Genomic DNA, 17,799 nt, shown 5'->3' with positions numbered 1-17,799 from the left:
GCTGTTATTTCTAGTAGCTTGACCACGCACACACACACAGTGACTATTAAAGCTGTTGTACTGCCAGCTTTGTAATTTACTTATTGTGATATTGTATTTTAATATATTATAGTGCTAACCCTGGTGTTCACACTTCTCACATTAGTAAAATGATGGGACACACCTGGAGGAATATGTCTGAGGATAAACAAAGACCTTATAAGTAAGTAATTTTCAGAGCAATAATAATGAATTTGGTGACAGATCACTCTTCAAATGTGTTTGCTTCAGATGGTCAATGTTGTTTTCTTTTTGTTGTGTCCATCAGTAACAAAATACTTAAGCGTTAACATTTTGTATTAGGTATTTGAAGTGGTTTCTCAATTGTATCACAACAAATGAACTTGTGACTAATTAGATCTTTTGGAACATGTGGGTGGTTGTGATTCCTTGACAGTTGGTGGTGTACTGGACATGTGTTCATGTTGTTGATGAATATAGATATATCTGCTAGTGAAATAGGTTGACTATGTATGATACTGTTCCAGTAATCTAATGGCTGTAATCTAGTGTTGTGTGAAATTTTAGCACCCATCTCAGGCGGAATGTTGGGTAGTGAAATAACATGGCAATGTGAGTAAGCATATTACTATGTTATCATCATTGAGTGTTTGGTCAGAACACTTATGTGTGTTCACACAAGAAAGATTCTTCTTCAAAGAAAGTAACCATAGACAAAGATTAAAAGTGATGAATCTACTTTGTCCTGATTTAACTCAAAATTTTCATGTGACTGATAAGATAACTGATTATTTCTTGTTGACACAAGAGTAAAAGTGAGTATGTTACTATTTACCCCAAAACACAGTAAGGAACAACCTACTTCCATGTTATTTCAAACTGTTAATCACTTATATCTCACTATCTTTCATTAGATATCACTAATATTTGATCTGAGTCTGTGATTTACTTAAATGGGTATTCATTATTGCTGTGTTGCCTATCCTCACTCATCAGAGTTAATTTCTTTCATCAGTTTGGTTCGTTAGTAGATATTATTGACATCAAAAACAGCATTTTCTCTTGAATGAACCAGAAGACAAGACTGTTAGGTGGAAATGGAATAAGTTTTAAACTTACTGCTGCTTGACTTAATAGTATTTTGGCTTGAGGCATATCAGTGTCTGAATCAGACAAATGGGCTTAATCAGATTATAGTGAGTGAATTAATTTCATTTTATAACTTTTAAACGTTTTGATAAATTTCAGTATTTCATGTTTCATGTTATTTGTTCTATATTCATTTGGATCCAATTCAAAATGTGCACAAGTTTTCTGTACTAGAATTGTAATTCATTTGTGGTGATTAGTGGATTAATAATTCATTTTATATCATGATATTTAAATCATTTAACAGTTCACTGCATTTACCTGTAATTATCAGTAATTTAAGCAGATTTGAAGCAAAATTCTATCATAGATGTGTGTTAACATTTTCTAAGTAGTGCTCAAAACGCTGCCTTAGAAAGTTTATAAGTGTTTTACAAAATCAGGCTAAGTTCACTATTATTTTAAAATTTAACTAAAGGATAGTATTTTAGTTAGAAATACAGTAACAAAACAAGTTAAGTAATGTGTGTATAAATATTAGTGTCCTACATCTTACAAAAGTTAATGATGAAGATACAGGAGGAGTAGACCAGCTGAACAAGAACTGATAAAGATACAGAACTGCTACCTGAGTGAGTAAGCAGGAAATTGTATTCAATTTAATTTATTGATATATTGATAAATCATACCTAGTTGTTATGTAAAATATCACTGACAAAAAAGTTAGATCTTTATTGTACTTTTTATTAGTGCAATTAATAAATATATTGACACCCATTTAACTAATGGATATTTTAGAAGTATAAGCTTGATTACAGGCAAGTCTGCATGGCGAAAGAAACACAGAGAACTTTGAAGAGTAGGAGGGGAAAATTAAGCAAGTATTCATACCACTTGAGCAGAGGTTCCCAGTTTGAAAATGAGCAGCTGTGGTCTAAGTTGGCTGATTGTGTTCACACCAAATTCACGATTTTTCCAAAGACAGAAGGGTGGGAAGGGAGTGATCAGGAGAGTTGTAATATTAACCTTCACGAATACATTTTAAAATACATTTTTATGAACATCATGTAAATGTTCCCTGAATAATCATCCAGACAGAAACTGAGATATTTATATACATAATATTAAAGTGACTATGCAATACAGTATATTAAATTAGTAGAGGCACAGAGTTTTTAGGTAGTGTTGGGTTGATACAAAGTTTAAATAACAGAAACAAAATTTAATTTCAAGATTATACAAATATGTTACATAACAAGTGAAATTTGATAACAAAATTACAATTTACCAAAGAATTATATTATTTTTGTAATCTCTGTTTATTAACAAGTTATTTATCTCTTTGTGGCTTTTAATGATGTTTCCAGAGAAAAGGCTCAAAAATATGCTCGAAACATGCAAGATGCTCTTCTAATGAATACACCAGAATCAACAGTTTCATTTGAAAATATACCATCATCAGCTACTGAAGAACATAAATTAGATGAAGAAATTAGCTTCACCAATGCAGAATGACCACAGATCAGTTATCTGTATATCACTATGATTTGACCTTACTCAAATGTGTTAAAAGTTATAAATGAATTGAAATCTAATAAAAACAAAACTAAGTGCAAAAAACAAAAATATATTTATATGGGAAATTAAATGTTGGAAGTAAAATTATGGCTGAAATTTTCAATTTATTTTCCTTATATTTCCAGATATTTTTCAACTGATTAAAAAAAAAATGAGTGAAGAAATTTGACCCTTTAGCATTTACATTACTCTGCCAGTTGCATTGTTTTAAATTAATCATGCTTGATATTTTGATGATATGTTTGTTTATTTTTAGAAGGACATTGTAGAGTAGGTGTGAGAGACTGGATTTGGCCAGTTTGAACATAAAACAGGTGGAATATTTGGGCTAGATAACTGCTGAGGACATACGTAAGCTCGCAAGGAATGAAGCCAGTATGCTCCGTTGGATGTGTAATGTCAATGTGAATACCCGTCAGAGTGTAAGTATCTTGAGAGAAAAGCTGAACATTAGAAGCATCAGTTGTGGCGTGCAAGAGAGACAATTGCGCTGGTATGGACATGTGGTAAGAATGGAGGAGGATAGCTGCGTGAAAAAGTGCCACACCCTAACAGTTGAGGGAACCCGTGGAAGAGGTAGGCCCAGGAAGACCTGGGCTGAGGTGGTGAGGCAAGACCTTCGTACATTGGGCCTCACCGAGGCGATGACTACGGACCGAGACCTTTGGAAATGTGCTGTGCGTGAGAAGACCCGGCAAGCCAAGTAAGATCGTTGCCAGTGCCCCTGGACTGGTTCTTGTGCGGGTGGCACATGAGATGCACCATTTTGAGCGTGGCCATTGCCAGTACCGCCTGACTGGCTCCTGTAGGATTTTCGAGCGAGATCGTTGCCAGTGCCCCTGGACTGGCTTGTGCGGGTGGCACATAAAAGACACCATTTCGAGCGTGGCCGTTTTCGTGCGGATGACACGTAAAAGCACCCACTACACTCTCTGAGTGGTTGGCGTTAGGAAGGGCATCCAGCTGTAGAAACTCTGCCAAATCAGACTGGAGCCTGGTGTTGCCATCCGGTTTCACCAGTCCTCAGTCAAATCGTCCAACCCATGCTAGCATGGAAAGCGGACGTTAAACGATGATGATGATGATGATGATGATAGAAGGTTTAAATGCTAAAGGGTTAAATTTGTTGTCTGTTCTAAGAGATATAATACTGAATTAAATACCTTAAAATATTTAGTTTCAGATTCCACTGAGGTTTTTGAGTTTACATTTCCATTTGTCAAATGTCAATAAATTAAATAAGAAATATGCTGAGAGTGACATTATTACATAATAATCAGTAACCATTGGAAAACCAATTCTAGCAGTGACTCAATCAATTCCTAGCAAAATCTAAAGAAGGGATTTTTATTTTCCGAAATATATCAGCCTATGAATAATTAAATTATAACAGTTATTATATTTCATTACATAATTAAATTATCCCTTATGTCTAATGAAAACAAATCATTAATTATGAAAATCTAATTCAGGAAGATGTAATTGAATGTAAAGAGCTTCTAATTTCCCAAATGTACAATAGAAAAGTAAATGATTTGTTTAGTAGTGACTAACTTAAAGCATCAAAATGAAGCCTCTGTACCTAGTTATAAATTATGTAAGGAGTGATTTTTGGTGTTGTGTTGTATGAATGCATTTGTTATGCACCATTTGAAGTTTGTGGTGGTGTGGCATTGAAAGACAATGCACCAGCTACCTGTGTGTTATTATTATTCCAAGAAATTGTGGTTCATTCATTATGTATATCTCTAATGACTGGTCTTTCCCCACATTTAATTCCTGGGATGCTTAAATATGAGGAGGATGTCCTCAAATTTTCTACTGATGTGCTGAAGATTCTACTAATTTTGGACACTGCATTTGTTTAACTGGGAGGGTAGCTACTTGTCAGTAATGAGGGTAAAATAATGTATATGTTCTTTCAACTCAATATTAACCATGACAATCCAGCTACATGAATCAAGAAATTGTAGCTTGCAAGAGGTACCAATGAAGATTTTTGAATGAAGCTCTCATGGGGATAGAAGAGGACACTTTGGGATAACATATATGAATAAAGAAGTGGTAGTAACAACAAGAAGTATAACCACAAGTTAGCAGCTTCATGGAATGCACTCAAAACCATCACTATACAAATGCTTGGAAAAACACTTTGTACAGTGTGAAGATAGAATATGAATTTGAAGCAAGGGATTTTCATTGTATAGTTCAAAGGGCAAGTAAGACATGTTGCAGAAGATTACATCAGAATTTGACTTTAGCCAGATGCAGAGGTGGTCCAGGAGACCAAAAGGAAATAGCAGATGAAGTTGTTGATAGCAACAGAAACAATGAAGATGGAGACAACAAGCCATAGCTTAAGAAACCCAAACTCTTTGTTATTATACTAGAATCCCTTCATAATGTCATTAATCATTTCATATATTGACTTGTCAATAAAAACTGATGTCCAGCAAGATTATCAACATCTCAGAGCTTTAGAGGAACTCATTATCCAGAAGCAGCATCAGCAAGGTAAACAACTAAAAGTTAATTAATTTCTTCAGGCCAATTTGTCCCAATTCTGCTGCAGCTGTTAAGCCTATTGATGTTTGTGACTGTGATGACCTACCAACTGCTGATTCAGTCCCTACATAGTCACCCAGACTAAGGACTGGTGGAGCTTCATGGCTCTACTTATACATTATGACAACTTCCTCCACATCCTCTATACCAAGTTGATCTGTCTTTTATCACAAGTAAATGTGATAACAATTTATAGTTTAACTTTTTTATTTTTACAGGTGTGACTGTGTGATTAAGAAGTTCACTCCTCTTCGGTGCCACTACATAGCACCTTGAATAACTGCCTTATACTGTAATCCCTGGCAGACCAAAACCTTGGTGAATTTGTTTCATGGAAACTGTATGAAGCCCATTGTGTGTGTGTGTTTTCATTTGCAGTTCTCCAAAAAATCACTGAATAAGTGATGACATTATTTCCTCTGTCAAAATATCGTTCACTGTCTTTGCACCTTTGAAGGAGTGTAGAATTAAAGATCCTTTACTTGAAAAACAAAGGTTTATCCACAAGAAGGACTTCCAGTTGTAAAACAATGCCTCAGTAGTATATTTGCCTAACACATGCTAGCATGGTAAAGCAAACCTTCTGTCTTTGTAAATAACTTTATAGAATATATATTGACATGTTTTATATAGTTATATGATGATTACAGTATTTTCTGTAACTTTGTTACTGTTTATATTCATGGTGCAGTGTATATATTTTAGATACATATGCAATATCAATACCTATCATCAGTTAAGTTGGACAACCAGATAAGACAGATAAGTAAACTGAAACAAGTAGAATATAGCCTAGAGATTAAGTGATTAAAGTAAAGTTTAATCTGACAACATAAGAATGAGCAGGCCAAATATTTTTATAATGATCCAGTTTATGAAACAAACTTTCTATCTCTTATTTTTTAAACATATACCCAGGGTTACACACTAAGATTGCTTTCCATTTAGAAGCACATTTTTTCTAAGCATTAATGTAAAACTGCTGTACCTTGGGAGAGTCACACCAGCAATAATAAACACATGCACTGGTTCAGTGTCACTTTATTGTTCAGTTGGTTAATTATTTAACCAGCTAACTTACCATTTGTTTGTTCAGTGTGTTGGTTTGCCAAAGTCCTTTCATTACTATTCACAACCTCATCATTGACATCAATTAGCTGGTTAAATAATTAACCAATTGACTTAAAGTAAAGAAGTGATATTGAACCACTGTGTGTGTGTGTTTATTATTTTTGGCATAGTGACCCACCACCACCACAAGAAGATTTGTTTCAGCACATGAATTCGTATCAAGAATCTTGCAAACCAAATACAAAAACAAAAATTTATTAAAATTTCTATATATAATATAAAAATATTTAGTTTGTGTGGATTCAACGATGTCGCTAACATTTAAAAACTTCTGTTGAATGTAAGAGGTGCAACCACATCCATTTATTAATCTTAGCAACTAAGAGTGAGGTACATGCAAATAAACAATATTGCTACATATTGAGATTCTGGATAATCTATAACTGAACATCTTGAATATAAATGATATTAATAACTCAAAGAACAAGTCAATTGTACATATATATATATTTTTTTAATTTGCAATTCAACAACATAGTGTATATAAAGATTTCTTAATATTAAATTTATAAAATTTTGAATTTTTATAATTTCATTAAATAGGATCTGATATTTTACATAATGGTTTTCCTTAGCCAGAAATTAGTTCTATGTTTAACAGTTAAAATAGCCTATGATAACCATTTAGTACAAAATATCACATGCATCTAAGTTATCTTTAAAAACTGAATAAATCTGTTGGTTTGAGGGAATTTTTTTATGCTCATTAAATAAAAAGTAGAAAAGGTTTAAGATCTAAAAAATTATCTGGATACATATGTACCAAGGTGTAAATAGATGTAAGAAAGAAGGCTCTAAAAGGCAAACATGCGTGTTTAAAGTTAATACAATTATTTTTATTTTAAACACATTTTAAACATTTGTTTATTTTAATTTTAATAATATGTATTACAAATGAGTATTAAGAATTTCTAAGCAAGTAGTGTTTGTACCAGATTAAAATACAAATACAAAAATACATTAAAAACAAAAGAGTGAGGGGACACTCAATTGTTACTCTGAAATAAATGAACAGATATTTCACCATACAACACTAAAATTAAAACACTATCATTAAAATAACAATCATGAAATCTAATGTAATGATTTACATTTTTTTTCCTTTCTCTTCTGTTAAGAAAATAATTCTCACATTCCATCAGTTCTGAAGCTTCCTTCCTTGTATATATCTCTTTAAAGCAAATGTGGAGCAAAATACTTCACAAATGGGTTGTCTTTATCTTCTCCAAATATAAAATCTAGCCATGCATTTACATATTCATCCTGGCTCATTTTACCCACATAATCTTTCACCATGCATTCAAAAACCTTGTGAATTATCTCCTTGTTGTCATATCCAAAACAAGCCAATCCCTTTTCAAGTTCATCACATGTTATAAAGCCATCTTTGTCAAAGTCAAATATTTGGAAAAATAATGTTACTGCAGATTTGAGACTGTTCCGAGCTATAAGTGGATCAACTGTCATAAGTTGTCCTAGTGCACCAATATACTCATCCTCAGAGATTTTGGCACCATTTTTAATTGCTTCAGCCATTTGTGTCACCAATGGCATAACCTCACCACTATGTTCATTGTCAACCTTTTTAAACCCATCGACAAGCCATCCATAAATTTCTTGTGCTCTGTCATCATCCAAATTGTACTGCACTGCAAAACGATTAGCTATAAGTTCAAAGTCTTCTTTAGCCATGAATCCATCTTTTGTAGTATCCATCATTTTAAACCAAACTCTTATTTTCTCCTTCACAAAGTCAGAAAATTGGATTTTATCAGTTGAAATCTCTTCTAAATGTGACATAATGTAAAACTTTTTGTTGTTACTGAACAAGGAGAAACAAATGTGTAGTGACCTGTATGAAAGAATCCTGATCAAATGTTTACATTTCTCTGTCGGAATCGTCTTTTTAAAGCAAATCATGATCAGATTATCTAGATTTAATCAGATTAGCGATTTCATCAGCAATAAGATTAAATATTAACCTCTAAAATCTGCAGAAAAAAAACATTATTCATTTTTTAATTGCATCTGGGGGAAATATCTATTACAAATCTCAAACAGCATTGTAGTCATGGGAATATCCCAAGTATGAATCTGAGAATAAACAGAACTCTGTGTTTGTGAAAGTGTCAAATGGATGAGATTTTGAAGTCATGAGTTCATATTCTCATATATTCATTGTGTCACTAGGTAGGAGATATTTAATTTTGTATGGTTCTGTCTACTTTGTCCTGGGATCTATCCAAGAAGAGACTCATCCTTTAATAGATTAATATCATGTAATAGAATTTGTAAGTTCCTGTGTCATAGAAATGTGTGTTCATGTAATCCTTAAATTTTGAGGAAAAATTCTAAAGTTAGCCATCTACATGAAAAGATTAAAATTTCTTTTACTAATTACTTTGTAGCTCTTGATAAGCTAGTAGAGACATTTTCAGTTATTCAGTTCTCTGAAATATTTAAAATTATTTTAGGGAACAATTGTTAATTTATTTTTTTCTGCAAAGTCTTTCATTGTTCATTGTGTGTGTTGGCAACGTTTAAAGTCTGGTATGTGTGTGTGATATAAATAGACTTAATGAGTAAAAAGTAAGCGATGTTTTGAAACATGAAATTCATCACAATATATTTCGACAATGCAGAAATCAACACATTTTTGCCAAGGAGTTAAGTTTGTTTATTCTGGTAACATAAAAATCTGAATGCACTCTCAGCATCGGTTTGATTTTTGAACTCCATCCATAGTAAACCATCAAGGTGCTTGAAAAAGTAGTAGTTGGTAGGAGAAAGGTCTGGGGAATAAGCTGGGTGGGGAAGAACTTTGTAGCCAAGTTCCCCCAACTTCTGGAGCATCATTAGTGAGATGTGTGGTCAAGCATTGTCATGAACACTGGCCATCTTCTGTTGACCAGTCTGGGATGGAGGAGTGGCAGTTTTTTGTTCATTTTGGCAATTTCATGGCAATATTCTGTAGTAATGGTTTTTCCAGGTTTTAAGTAGTTATAGTGGATGAGTCCAGTGCATCACCAAACAGTCACCATAGTCTTTTTGAAGAGCTTGGGTTTAGGGAAGGTCTTTGGTGCTTCATTTTGGTCCAACTACTACTATTGTACAGAATCCACTTTTCATAGCAAGTTACAATACAGTTGAGAAATGGCTTGGTCTGCTTATGGAGAAGCAATGAGCAAATTTCAAATCTGTGCATTTTGATTTTCATTCAAATCATGTGGTACCCATTTATCAAGATTTTTGATTTTCCAGTCACATGCAAATGGTTGCAGGTAGTTTTCTGGCGAAATTCATGATAACTGCTTCAGCAGTTGATGCCATAATGGTACACAAAATTATCCTCTATCACAAGGTAAATGATCCTCTACAATGAGGTAACACAATTAACAGTTTATACAAATCCTTCCCCCATGGGGGAGGGTAACAAAAAAACAATATTACAAGCCGCTAAGCAAACTTTCCAACAGGAAACAACAATAAATCTTGCAATAGGCAACAATAAATCAAACTCACCTACAGATCACCAAAATGTTACCAATCTCCAAAAAACAGATGATTGTAACAATGGTGAAAAAAATTCAATGTTAATTTACTGATGCATTTGTGCAAGTCTATGTCTGTATTATCATACAATTGCAAAAAAATGTTAAAATAAAATTAAAAAATCTGGTACAAATTCTTCATGGTTCAAAACGTTGCTTACTTTTTACTCAACCTGATACTAGCAATTACATTGGTTGGTAAACACCAGTGCTGTACTTAAATGTTAAAAACCTACTGATAATATTTAGTATCTCCATCTGTGCTAATGTTGATTGAGACCATAAGCAATAATGGTGGGTTAATTCTATTAATATTTGTCATAGTGGTTAATATTGGCAATGAGAAAATTAGTTGCAGTAAGAGCCATTAGATTCTTGGCAAGAAATGAGAAGTGAATTGTTTACTTTTCTAAAGAACTATCATTAACTAGATGCTAAATAAAATCATTTTACAGTCTAATCTTGTTAGTAGCTTGCATTTTCTTGTACAGCACTTGTTAATAGAAGGAAAATCATAACATCTGTTGTCATATTAGAAGAGTTGGACACAGTAATAAAATAGTAATATTGTATTCAGCAAAACAACAGTGCCAGAAAAGCTGATTCCATATTTTTATAGTTGTCTCTAACAAGGACCTCTTGTGATTTTCTTTGTCTTGTGTGTTAACAATACAAGCCTTGTGTGAACTAACATGGTAAGTTAAGAGTGACTGGGAAGAAATTATACAGGTTTTCAGCACCATGTGTCTCCAATTCTTTTCTACTCTAGGCACAAGGCCTGTAATTTTTGGAGAGGGGGCCAGTCGAATAGATGGACCCCAGTATGCAACTGGTACTTGATTTATCGACTCTGAAAGGATGGAAGGCAAAGTCGACCTTGGCAGAATTTGAACTCAGAACTTAAACACAGGCAAAATACCGCTAAGCATTTCGCCCGGCATGCCAAAGTTTCTGTCAGTTTGCTGCCTTCCATATGTCTCCAATTATCACAGTTGTTTGTGATTTTTATGTAGCTCCAGTGGGGGGAAGTATACTTGAAATGTAGAAAATGCATAGGATAAAGAGGGACTATCTCATGCTGACACTACAAAAAGACAAGCATTCAAATTGACGGCAGACCACCAGATAGAGTGATTGATTAAGTAAAATGAAGGATCATTAAGGACAGTTGCTGAGGTGCTCAAAATATCTGATGAGGTAGGAAACATACAGGATAATAGAATTCTATATTTAAGAGATGAGGAATTATGTACATTATTTACATTTGACAGGCATATGGCGTAGTGGTTAAGAGTGCGGGCTACTAACCTAAAGATTCTGAGTTCGATTCCAGGCAGTGACCTGAATAATAATAATAATAATAACATCGAAAAATGCCTTAGGAATGAGAACACAGGTTCAAAATTTCCCCAAGACACCTGATGAAGGCTGGAGGGTATATCAGCCGAAATGTTGTGTTAACAACAAACAAGATGAGGACAAATATCTGTCAAATGTAAATAATGTATACATGATAATCACCTGGACAATCTAGAAGGTGTCATACTCAGTAACTGACAAAGTATTAGCACTGTAAACTGCTACAAAGCAAATGAGATGCTTTAGAGAGAAAATTATGAAGGCACTAAATTGTTGGATTAGGATATGAAGGTCGTAGAGGGAATCATAGCACAATTGATTTGTTAGAGATAACCTAGATGAGCAGTTTGGCTTTGTGCCTGGAAGAGAAATCACAAATGCAATCTTCCTAGTGAGGCAACAACAGGAAAAATATTTAACCAAGATTAAGCCACCATGCTTAGCATTTGGAGAAGGCTTTTGACAAGGTTCCATTTTCTGTAATCTTGTGGTCATGAAGAAAATTAGGCTTGTGAAGGCCATACAAAGGCGCAGTAAGTAAACTGAAGATCAACAATAAATTTAGTGTCAAGGTAGAGGGTCCTCAGCTCCCCTCTCTTCATCAATCTTACAGGCCATTACAGAGGAGTTGATGGCTAGTCATCCATGGAAATTCTTATAAACTAGTAATCTAATTCTTAAGGTTGAATCTATGGAGGAATTAAGAAATTACTAAGGTGTGAGAAAAGAAGACAGGACCTTTGGTATCATCAGGGAAATGGCTTTGATATGCAGAAAAGGAATCTATATGCCATACCCAGTATAAGCTATGGACACATGAGAGATGTAGTAGAACTGTTGGTAGGTTAACAGAGAAGGCATGCTTAGTATGTGACATACTTTGGAACAATGCATACTAGGAGCGTGCTGGAAATAGATTCTCTTGAATGCCAGTTGGCTCTCTAGAAGTAGAAGGTAACTTCCATTATCTAGGTGGCATTATTAGCAAGAGAGATGGTTTAAAAAGTACATTGATCAGGATAATGGGTTGGAAAAAGTTCAGGGAGATATTTCTGCTGTTAGTAACAAAGTTCTTTTTCCACCAGAAAGAAGGGCAGATTGTATGATGCTTGTGTTAGAACTCCGATGCTGCATAGTAACAAGATGGAGCCTTTAAATGCATAAGACTTGTAAAGACTAGAAAGAAATGATACCAGTATGTTTTAATGGATATGTAATAGTGTGTATTAACGCAAGAGTATGAGCGAGGTAAGAGAAAAACTGTATATAAGAAAAATCAGCTGTTTTATGCAAGAAAGGAGGCTGTGGTGATGTAGACATAGGGTATGTATGGAAGATGATGCTACATAAGAACATGAGCATCTGCAGAAGACAAAAACTATAAATTAATTGGCATTAGGAAGGACATCTGGTTGTAGAAACAAAGCTGGATGATATGTTTGTTGAGCAGTATTACCCAATAAGAAATGACTCAGACATGATAATCCATCCAACCCATGCCAACATGGAAAGAAGATGCAAAATGATGATGATAATAACTTTTTAAAAGTGGAATTTTTTTTTGTTGTCTTAACAAGGATAATACCCTACCTATTTCTACAGGAATTATAACATTGGGTAATATCTATGTTGTTATGTAGCATGATAGAAATAACAGCTAAATTTTGATAATAGCATACTTTTAAGAATAATACATTGAATAATGTAGTCCAAAGCATCTTATGTCTAACAAAAAAGACAAGATAATCAGGGTTGTAATGCTTTTTTAATCATAAGGTTGTTAATTAGGGATAAATGACAACAAAAATTAAAAAAATAGTCAAAGTGTTTTCTAAGATGGTGGATTAATAAAGATTTTGAGATTATTTTTTGTGGTTATTTTATAGAAATATACTGCATTGTAACTTGACATCTGGATTATAAGGTTTAATTCAATATCTGATGAAATTATCAACACTGATAAGATTCCCACACACAAACCTTCCTCAAAATAAAAATGGTGTGTATTGATCATAACAGAGGTTGGTCGAGCTGCAATCTATGTTTGTCTGTTGTACTGAATTTTCATTACTTGGCAATATAACAGTATTGTAATTGCGCAAAGCTTGCTTAAATTGTACTATAATTGAACTTGTAATGCATGTTCAGAGAACTGCTGGTACTGCTACTGCTTCAAATATGAATTATGCAGTTTGAGCTGGCCTACAAGAGTCCTGTGCCAGTGCCACATAAAAAGCACTCATTTCAGTGCCACTTAAAAGTGCTCATGTTGATGCCATGTTAAAAGCACCTAGCATACATTGCAAAGTAGAAATCAGGCCAAATCAGACTGGTACCTGGTGCAGCTCTCTAGCTTGCCAGCTCTGGTCAAACTGTCCAACCCATGCAGGCATGAAAACCTAATGTTAAAGGATGATGATGATGATGATGATGATGACAATGACGACGATGATGATGATGATGATGATGACAATGACGACGATGATGATGATGATGATGATGATGATGATGTAACTAGTTGTGATTTAGGAGGAGGATATGCTTATATCTTTCCCACAAGGATATTGGCAGCAAACTAGGAACTGGATTTGGGCTGTAGACCTGGATTTTTAGAGCTTCCTCTTTATCTATGTTACTTCTTGCTTGGAAGTGTTGTCAGTGTTGGTAAAATCTCTTGCAGTATTTCTTCTGGCTCTTTGTATTCAGAATTTAAATCCCACTAAAATCAACTTTGCTTTTCATTCTTCTGATGTTGATAGTATTCACTTACCTCTTCCCCTCAAAATTTCTGATCTTGTGTCTAAATTAGAATCAATTCTTAAAGAGAGAAAGCTGATAATTGCTAGAGTATCAGTAAAAATACTTGCCATATTTATTCCAGCTCTTTACACTCTGAGTTCAAATCCTGTCAAGATCATTTTTTTTTCTTTTCATCAGTTTGTGGGGTCAATAAAATCAAGTACCAGTTGGGCGCTGGGTTTGATGTAATTAATAAACCCTCTTCTTATTATAATACAAATTACTCTCTTTATAAATTAGTAAATTCTAATCCATACAAAAGATCTCAAGAATGAAAAACAACTCAAACAGGAGTACAAAGTAATTGATTAATTAATTAATTTTACACTGTTAGAAAGAAACAGAAAAGAGTTTTGGAGCTCTTTCTCAACAATTTATACATTTATCTATATAAAATAAACCCAAACATTCTTGATAAAACCCATTCAATATGTTGACTAGAACATGTTTTCTACTGAGAAGCATCCTTAAGCACTATTACTTCTGTTGACTTTTATCTATCATGCTTCATTAATGTCTGTTTCTTAATGAAGGATGGTCTTCTTCTTTACAGCATGAAATTGGTTACTTTGTACTATGTGTTGTTTTTCTTTCCTGAGATCTTTTAGATATACTGGGTGCAACATATGTATTTATCCATTATGTAAACATAAGTCATTCACTTCATTTGAGAAAAAATTAAGGGCAGTTTGAAAGCAAAGGATGGCCATTTTGAATTGTAAATATATGCAAAGTATTGATTCCAAATTTTGGCACAAGACCAGCAATTTCTGGGGAGGGGATAAATCTATTACATCAACCCCAGTGTTCAACTGGTACTTATTTGATCAATCCTGGAATGATGAAAAGCAAAGTTGACTTTGGTGGAATTTGAACTCAGAACATAAAGATGGACAAAATGCCACTAAGAACTTTTGCCTGGCAAGCTAACAATTCTGTCAGTTCGCCATATAAAATATATATAAAATATTGTCAATAAATATAGCAATCAACCTGTAAACTTCATTAACAAAAACATAAAACCTTTCATTTTATGATTACAGTAATCACTTACCATATCGCGGTTCACCTATTGTGGTTTATTATTTACGCTTACGTCGATTCCTCCATGGTGTTGTTTTGCATTTATAATAAAAGAAATATATACAAATTATAAAAATAATTTTAAAAAGTCTGCAGTACAGTACTGTTTCTACTTCGCGGATTTTCACCTATCACGGGGGTGGGGGTTGGTGAGGTTGGAACATAACACCTGCAGTAGTCGAGGGATTACTGTAATGGGTAAATATATTTGCCACGCCAGGTATTACAAAATGCTTATCACCATCCTACCTCCCTATGAAATTGAATCGAACTATTAATTTGTAATAAAGCTTTTTTAAAAATGTTTACAGGGCATAATAATTGATATGTCTAAATTTGTTGTGGTAGAGCAAATGGGTAGATTTCCATAACCCCAGTGTAAATAAAGTGAAGTGAAATGGCGTTATACTAGGAGCTGAAACTAGATCATAAACCAAACTCACTGAGAGCTTGATATATGCTTGTAGAAAGATAGTGGTACAGTTAATTGATAATCAATACATACCTAGTACTTATATTATCAATGATGGATATATAATAGGTAAAGTTTGAAAGTTGAACATCAAAAATATGGTTGCAAATTGCAAGAAGAGCATCTAACCATAGAAAAATCTGTCTAAAGAAAACTTCAGTTAACTAAAGCAAGCATGGAAAAGTGAACATAAAAATGATGGGTTCTTTAAATTATCCCTAGTTACTGACAGCCAACAAATGTACAGAGATGATCTTATTGATTTTTATCTTAACTAAAAAATATAAGCTGATACACATTTTTACCTTCTCAGTATACTATTCTTCCCTTTTCATTTTAGCATAAATCCTTTATCACATTTTGGGTTTTAGCAGGTTATTAATGCAAACAACTTAGACATACCTTTATAATGGATTCCTATTTAATAAGCAGTTGTTACTTAAAATAATCTTGTAAGTGTTATTGATCAAGGTCAACTTAAAATCCAACCTTCTTAACCTCATCTAGCTGTAAGCAACATCTTTAGTTTTCCTGCAGTAAAATCCTTTGAAATAATAGAATCCAGAGAAGTCAAGGGTAAGATGTCACTTCATGTTCCTCATTATGGTTATTTTTTCAAAGCAATTTACTATAACTATTGTATATTATCCTTGGAGAAAAAGAATTACTCCATCTTTCTATGTGTGAAATAACAAATATTATTACTTCACAATTGAATAGTAGGAAGGCTACCCAGCTGTAACAGTATTTTCTCTCAGTATTCAATTATCAAATTTGCATTTACTAAATAGTTTAGTAAACACAATGGTTGAAACACCAAACACACACACACATATATATATATATATATATATATATATATATATATATATATATATATATATATATATATATATATATATATATATATATATGTAAAATCACTGAGGCAATGACTAGTGACCAAGACCTTTGGAAATATGCTGTGCTTGAGAAGACCCGGCAAGCCAAGTGAGACCATAACCTGTGGTCTATGCCAGGGGTGTAACCAGCCCACTTATGTGTACCTTTCCTTCATTGGACACTAAACTCTGCTTGCGAAGACCTGTTGAGGCAAGTGAAATTGAAATCGAAATTAAATTCGATGACTGGCATCTGTGCAACTGGAGTGCTAAGAGCACCATCCAAGCGTGATTGTTGCCAGAGCAGCTGATTGGCTTCCATGCATGTAAAAAGCTCCATGCCAGCATGGAAAATGGGCATTAAATGATGATGATGATAATTGATACACATGCACACACATGCACACGCACACGCACACGCACACGCACACACACACACACTGCTTTCTTTTTAGAAGCAAATATATATATATATATATATATATATATATATATATATATATATATATATATATATATATATATATATATATATATATTTATATATATATATAAATACACACACACACATACACACACATGCACATACACATGTGCGCACATATATGTTTGAATGTATAAACAAAAGAAAGTGTTGTCAAGATTTGTTAGTAAAAAATTATTTATTCATAGTTGGTGATTTACTCAGTTACTGTACAGAGTTTCTCTCTGTGTGCAATTAATCAGTTAACAAAAAAATATGAACAGCTGATTTTAGTTCAAATCTTCAACATCAGGAGCAGTGCTTAAGGGTTCAGAATGGTTCTCCAGATTTAACTTGTGTGGACCCACATATGACTGTGTTGGCCAATGTGGGATCCACAAGTCTAGCTACAGACCTGGCATTTGCTGTTCTCTACAGTTATGTCTATCCTTTTGATGTTTGGTTCATTCTGTGCTGAAATGTGGATTCTATCATAGATGATCAAAGCTGGTTGATGTCAAAAAGATTAACATATTTCAAGTAAATCAGTAATTTGTTGGTTTTTATTGCCTTTTTTCTCATGTATTTTAGATTTTAGTGGGTAACTTTTAATCCTGTTACACAAAACTTTTCAAGAACAGTAACAAGACAAACTGTACATTGTCCATGCTGTAAAATGGTTTGTGAATGGAAGGGCATTCAGTTGTAAAATCCATGCTTGTTTCCTAAAAAGGATGAATGAAGCAATAATTCAAAATAAAACTGATAAAGAATAGAAGCAACTCTGGTCTTGCTGCAGACAGGCAGTCTAGTGTTGCCTGTAGTGTG

General features: G+C 33.6%; 2 protein-coding genes across 4 annotated transcripts in view; one reads left to right on the top strand and one right to left on the bottom strand.

The window, feature by feature from the left end:
* The window catches only part of LOC106870516 (uncharacterized), a 32,716-nt gene extending 29,965 nt beyond the window's left edge, over positions 1-2,751 (top strand). For all 3 annotated transcript variants that reach the window (XM_089359853.1, XM_089359851.1, XM_089359852.1), the window contains 2 exons: positions 113-202; positions 2,457-2,751. In XM_089359853.1, coding sequence (XP_089215979.1) covers positions 113-202; positions 2,457-2,604 — 238 coding nt within the window. In that variant the 3' untranslated portion in view covers positions 2,605-2,751. The remainder of the gene's footprint in view (positions 1-112; positions 203-2,456) is intronic.
* Positions 2,752-6,795: 4,044 nt separating this feature from the next.
* Positions 6,796-8,271, bottom strand: LOC106870555 (sarcoplasmic calcium-binding protein). Its single transcript, XM_014916683.3, has one exon. It carries the CDS (start codon positions 8,161-8,163, stop codon positions 7,537-7,539), a length of 627 nt encoding a protein of 208 aa, XP_014772169.1. The 5' UTR covers positions 8,164-8,271; the 3' UTR covers positions 6,796-7,536.
* Positions 8,272-17,799: the final 9,528 nt, after the last annotated feature.

This window comes from Octopus bimaculoides, chromosome 11 (genome assembly GCF_046866305.1).
Source record: "Octopus bimaculoides isolate indiv1 chromosome 11, ASM4686630v1, whole genome shotgun sequence".
In the NCBI taxonomy this organism is placed as follows: Eukaryota; Metazoa; Mollusca; class Cephalopoda; order Octopoda; family Octopodidae; genus Octopus; species Octopus bimaculoides.
This window is presented reverse-complemented; position numbering and strand designations above follow the sequence as displayed.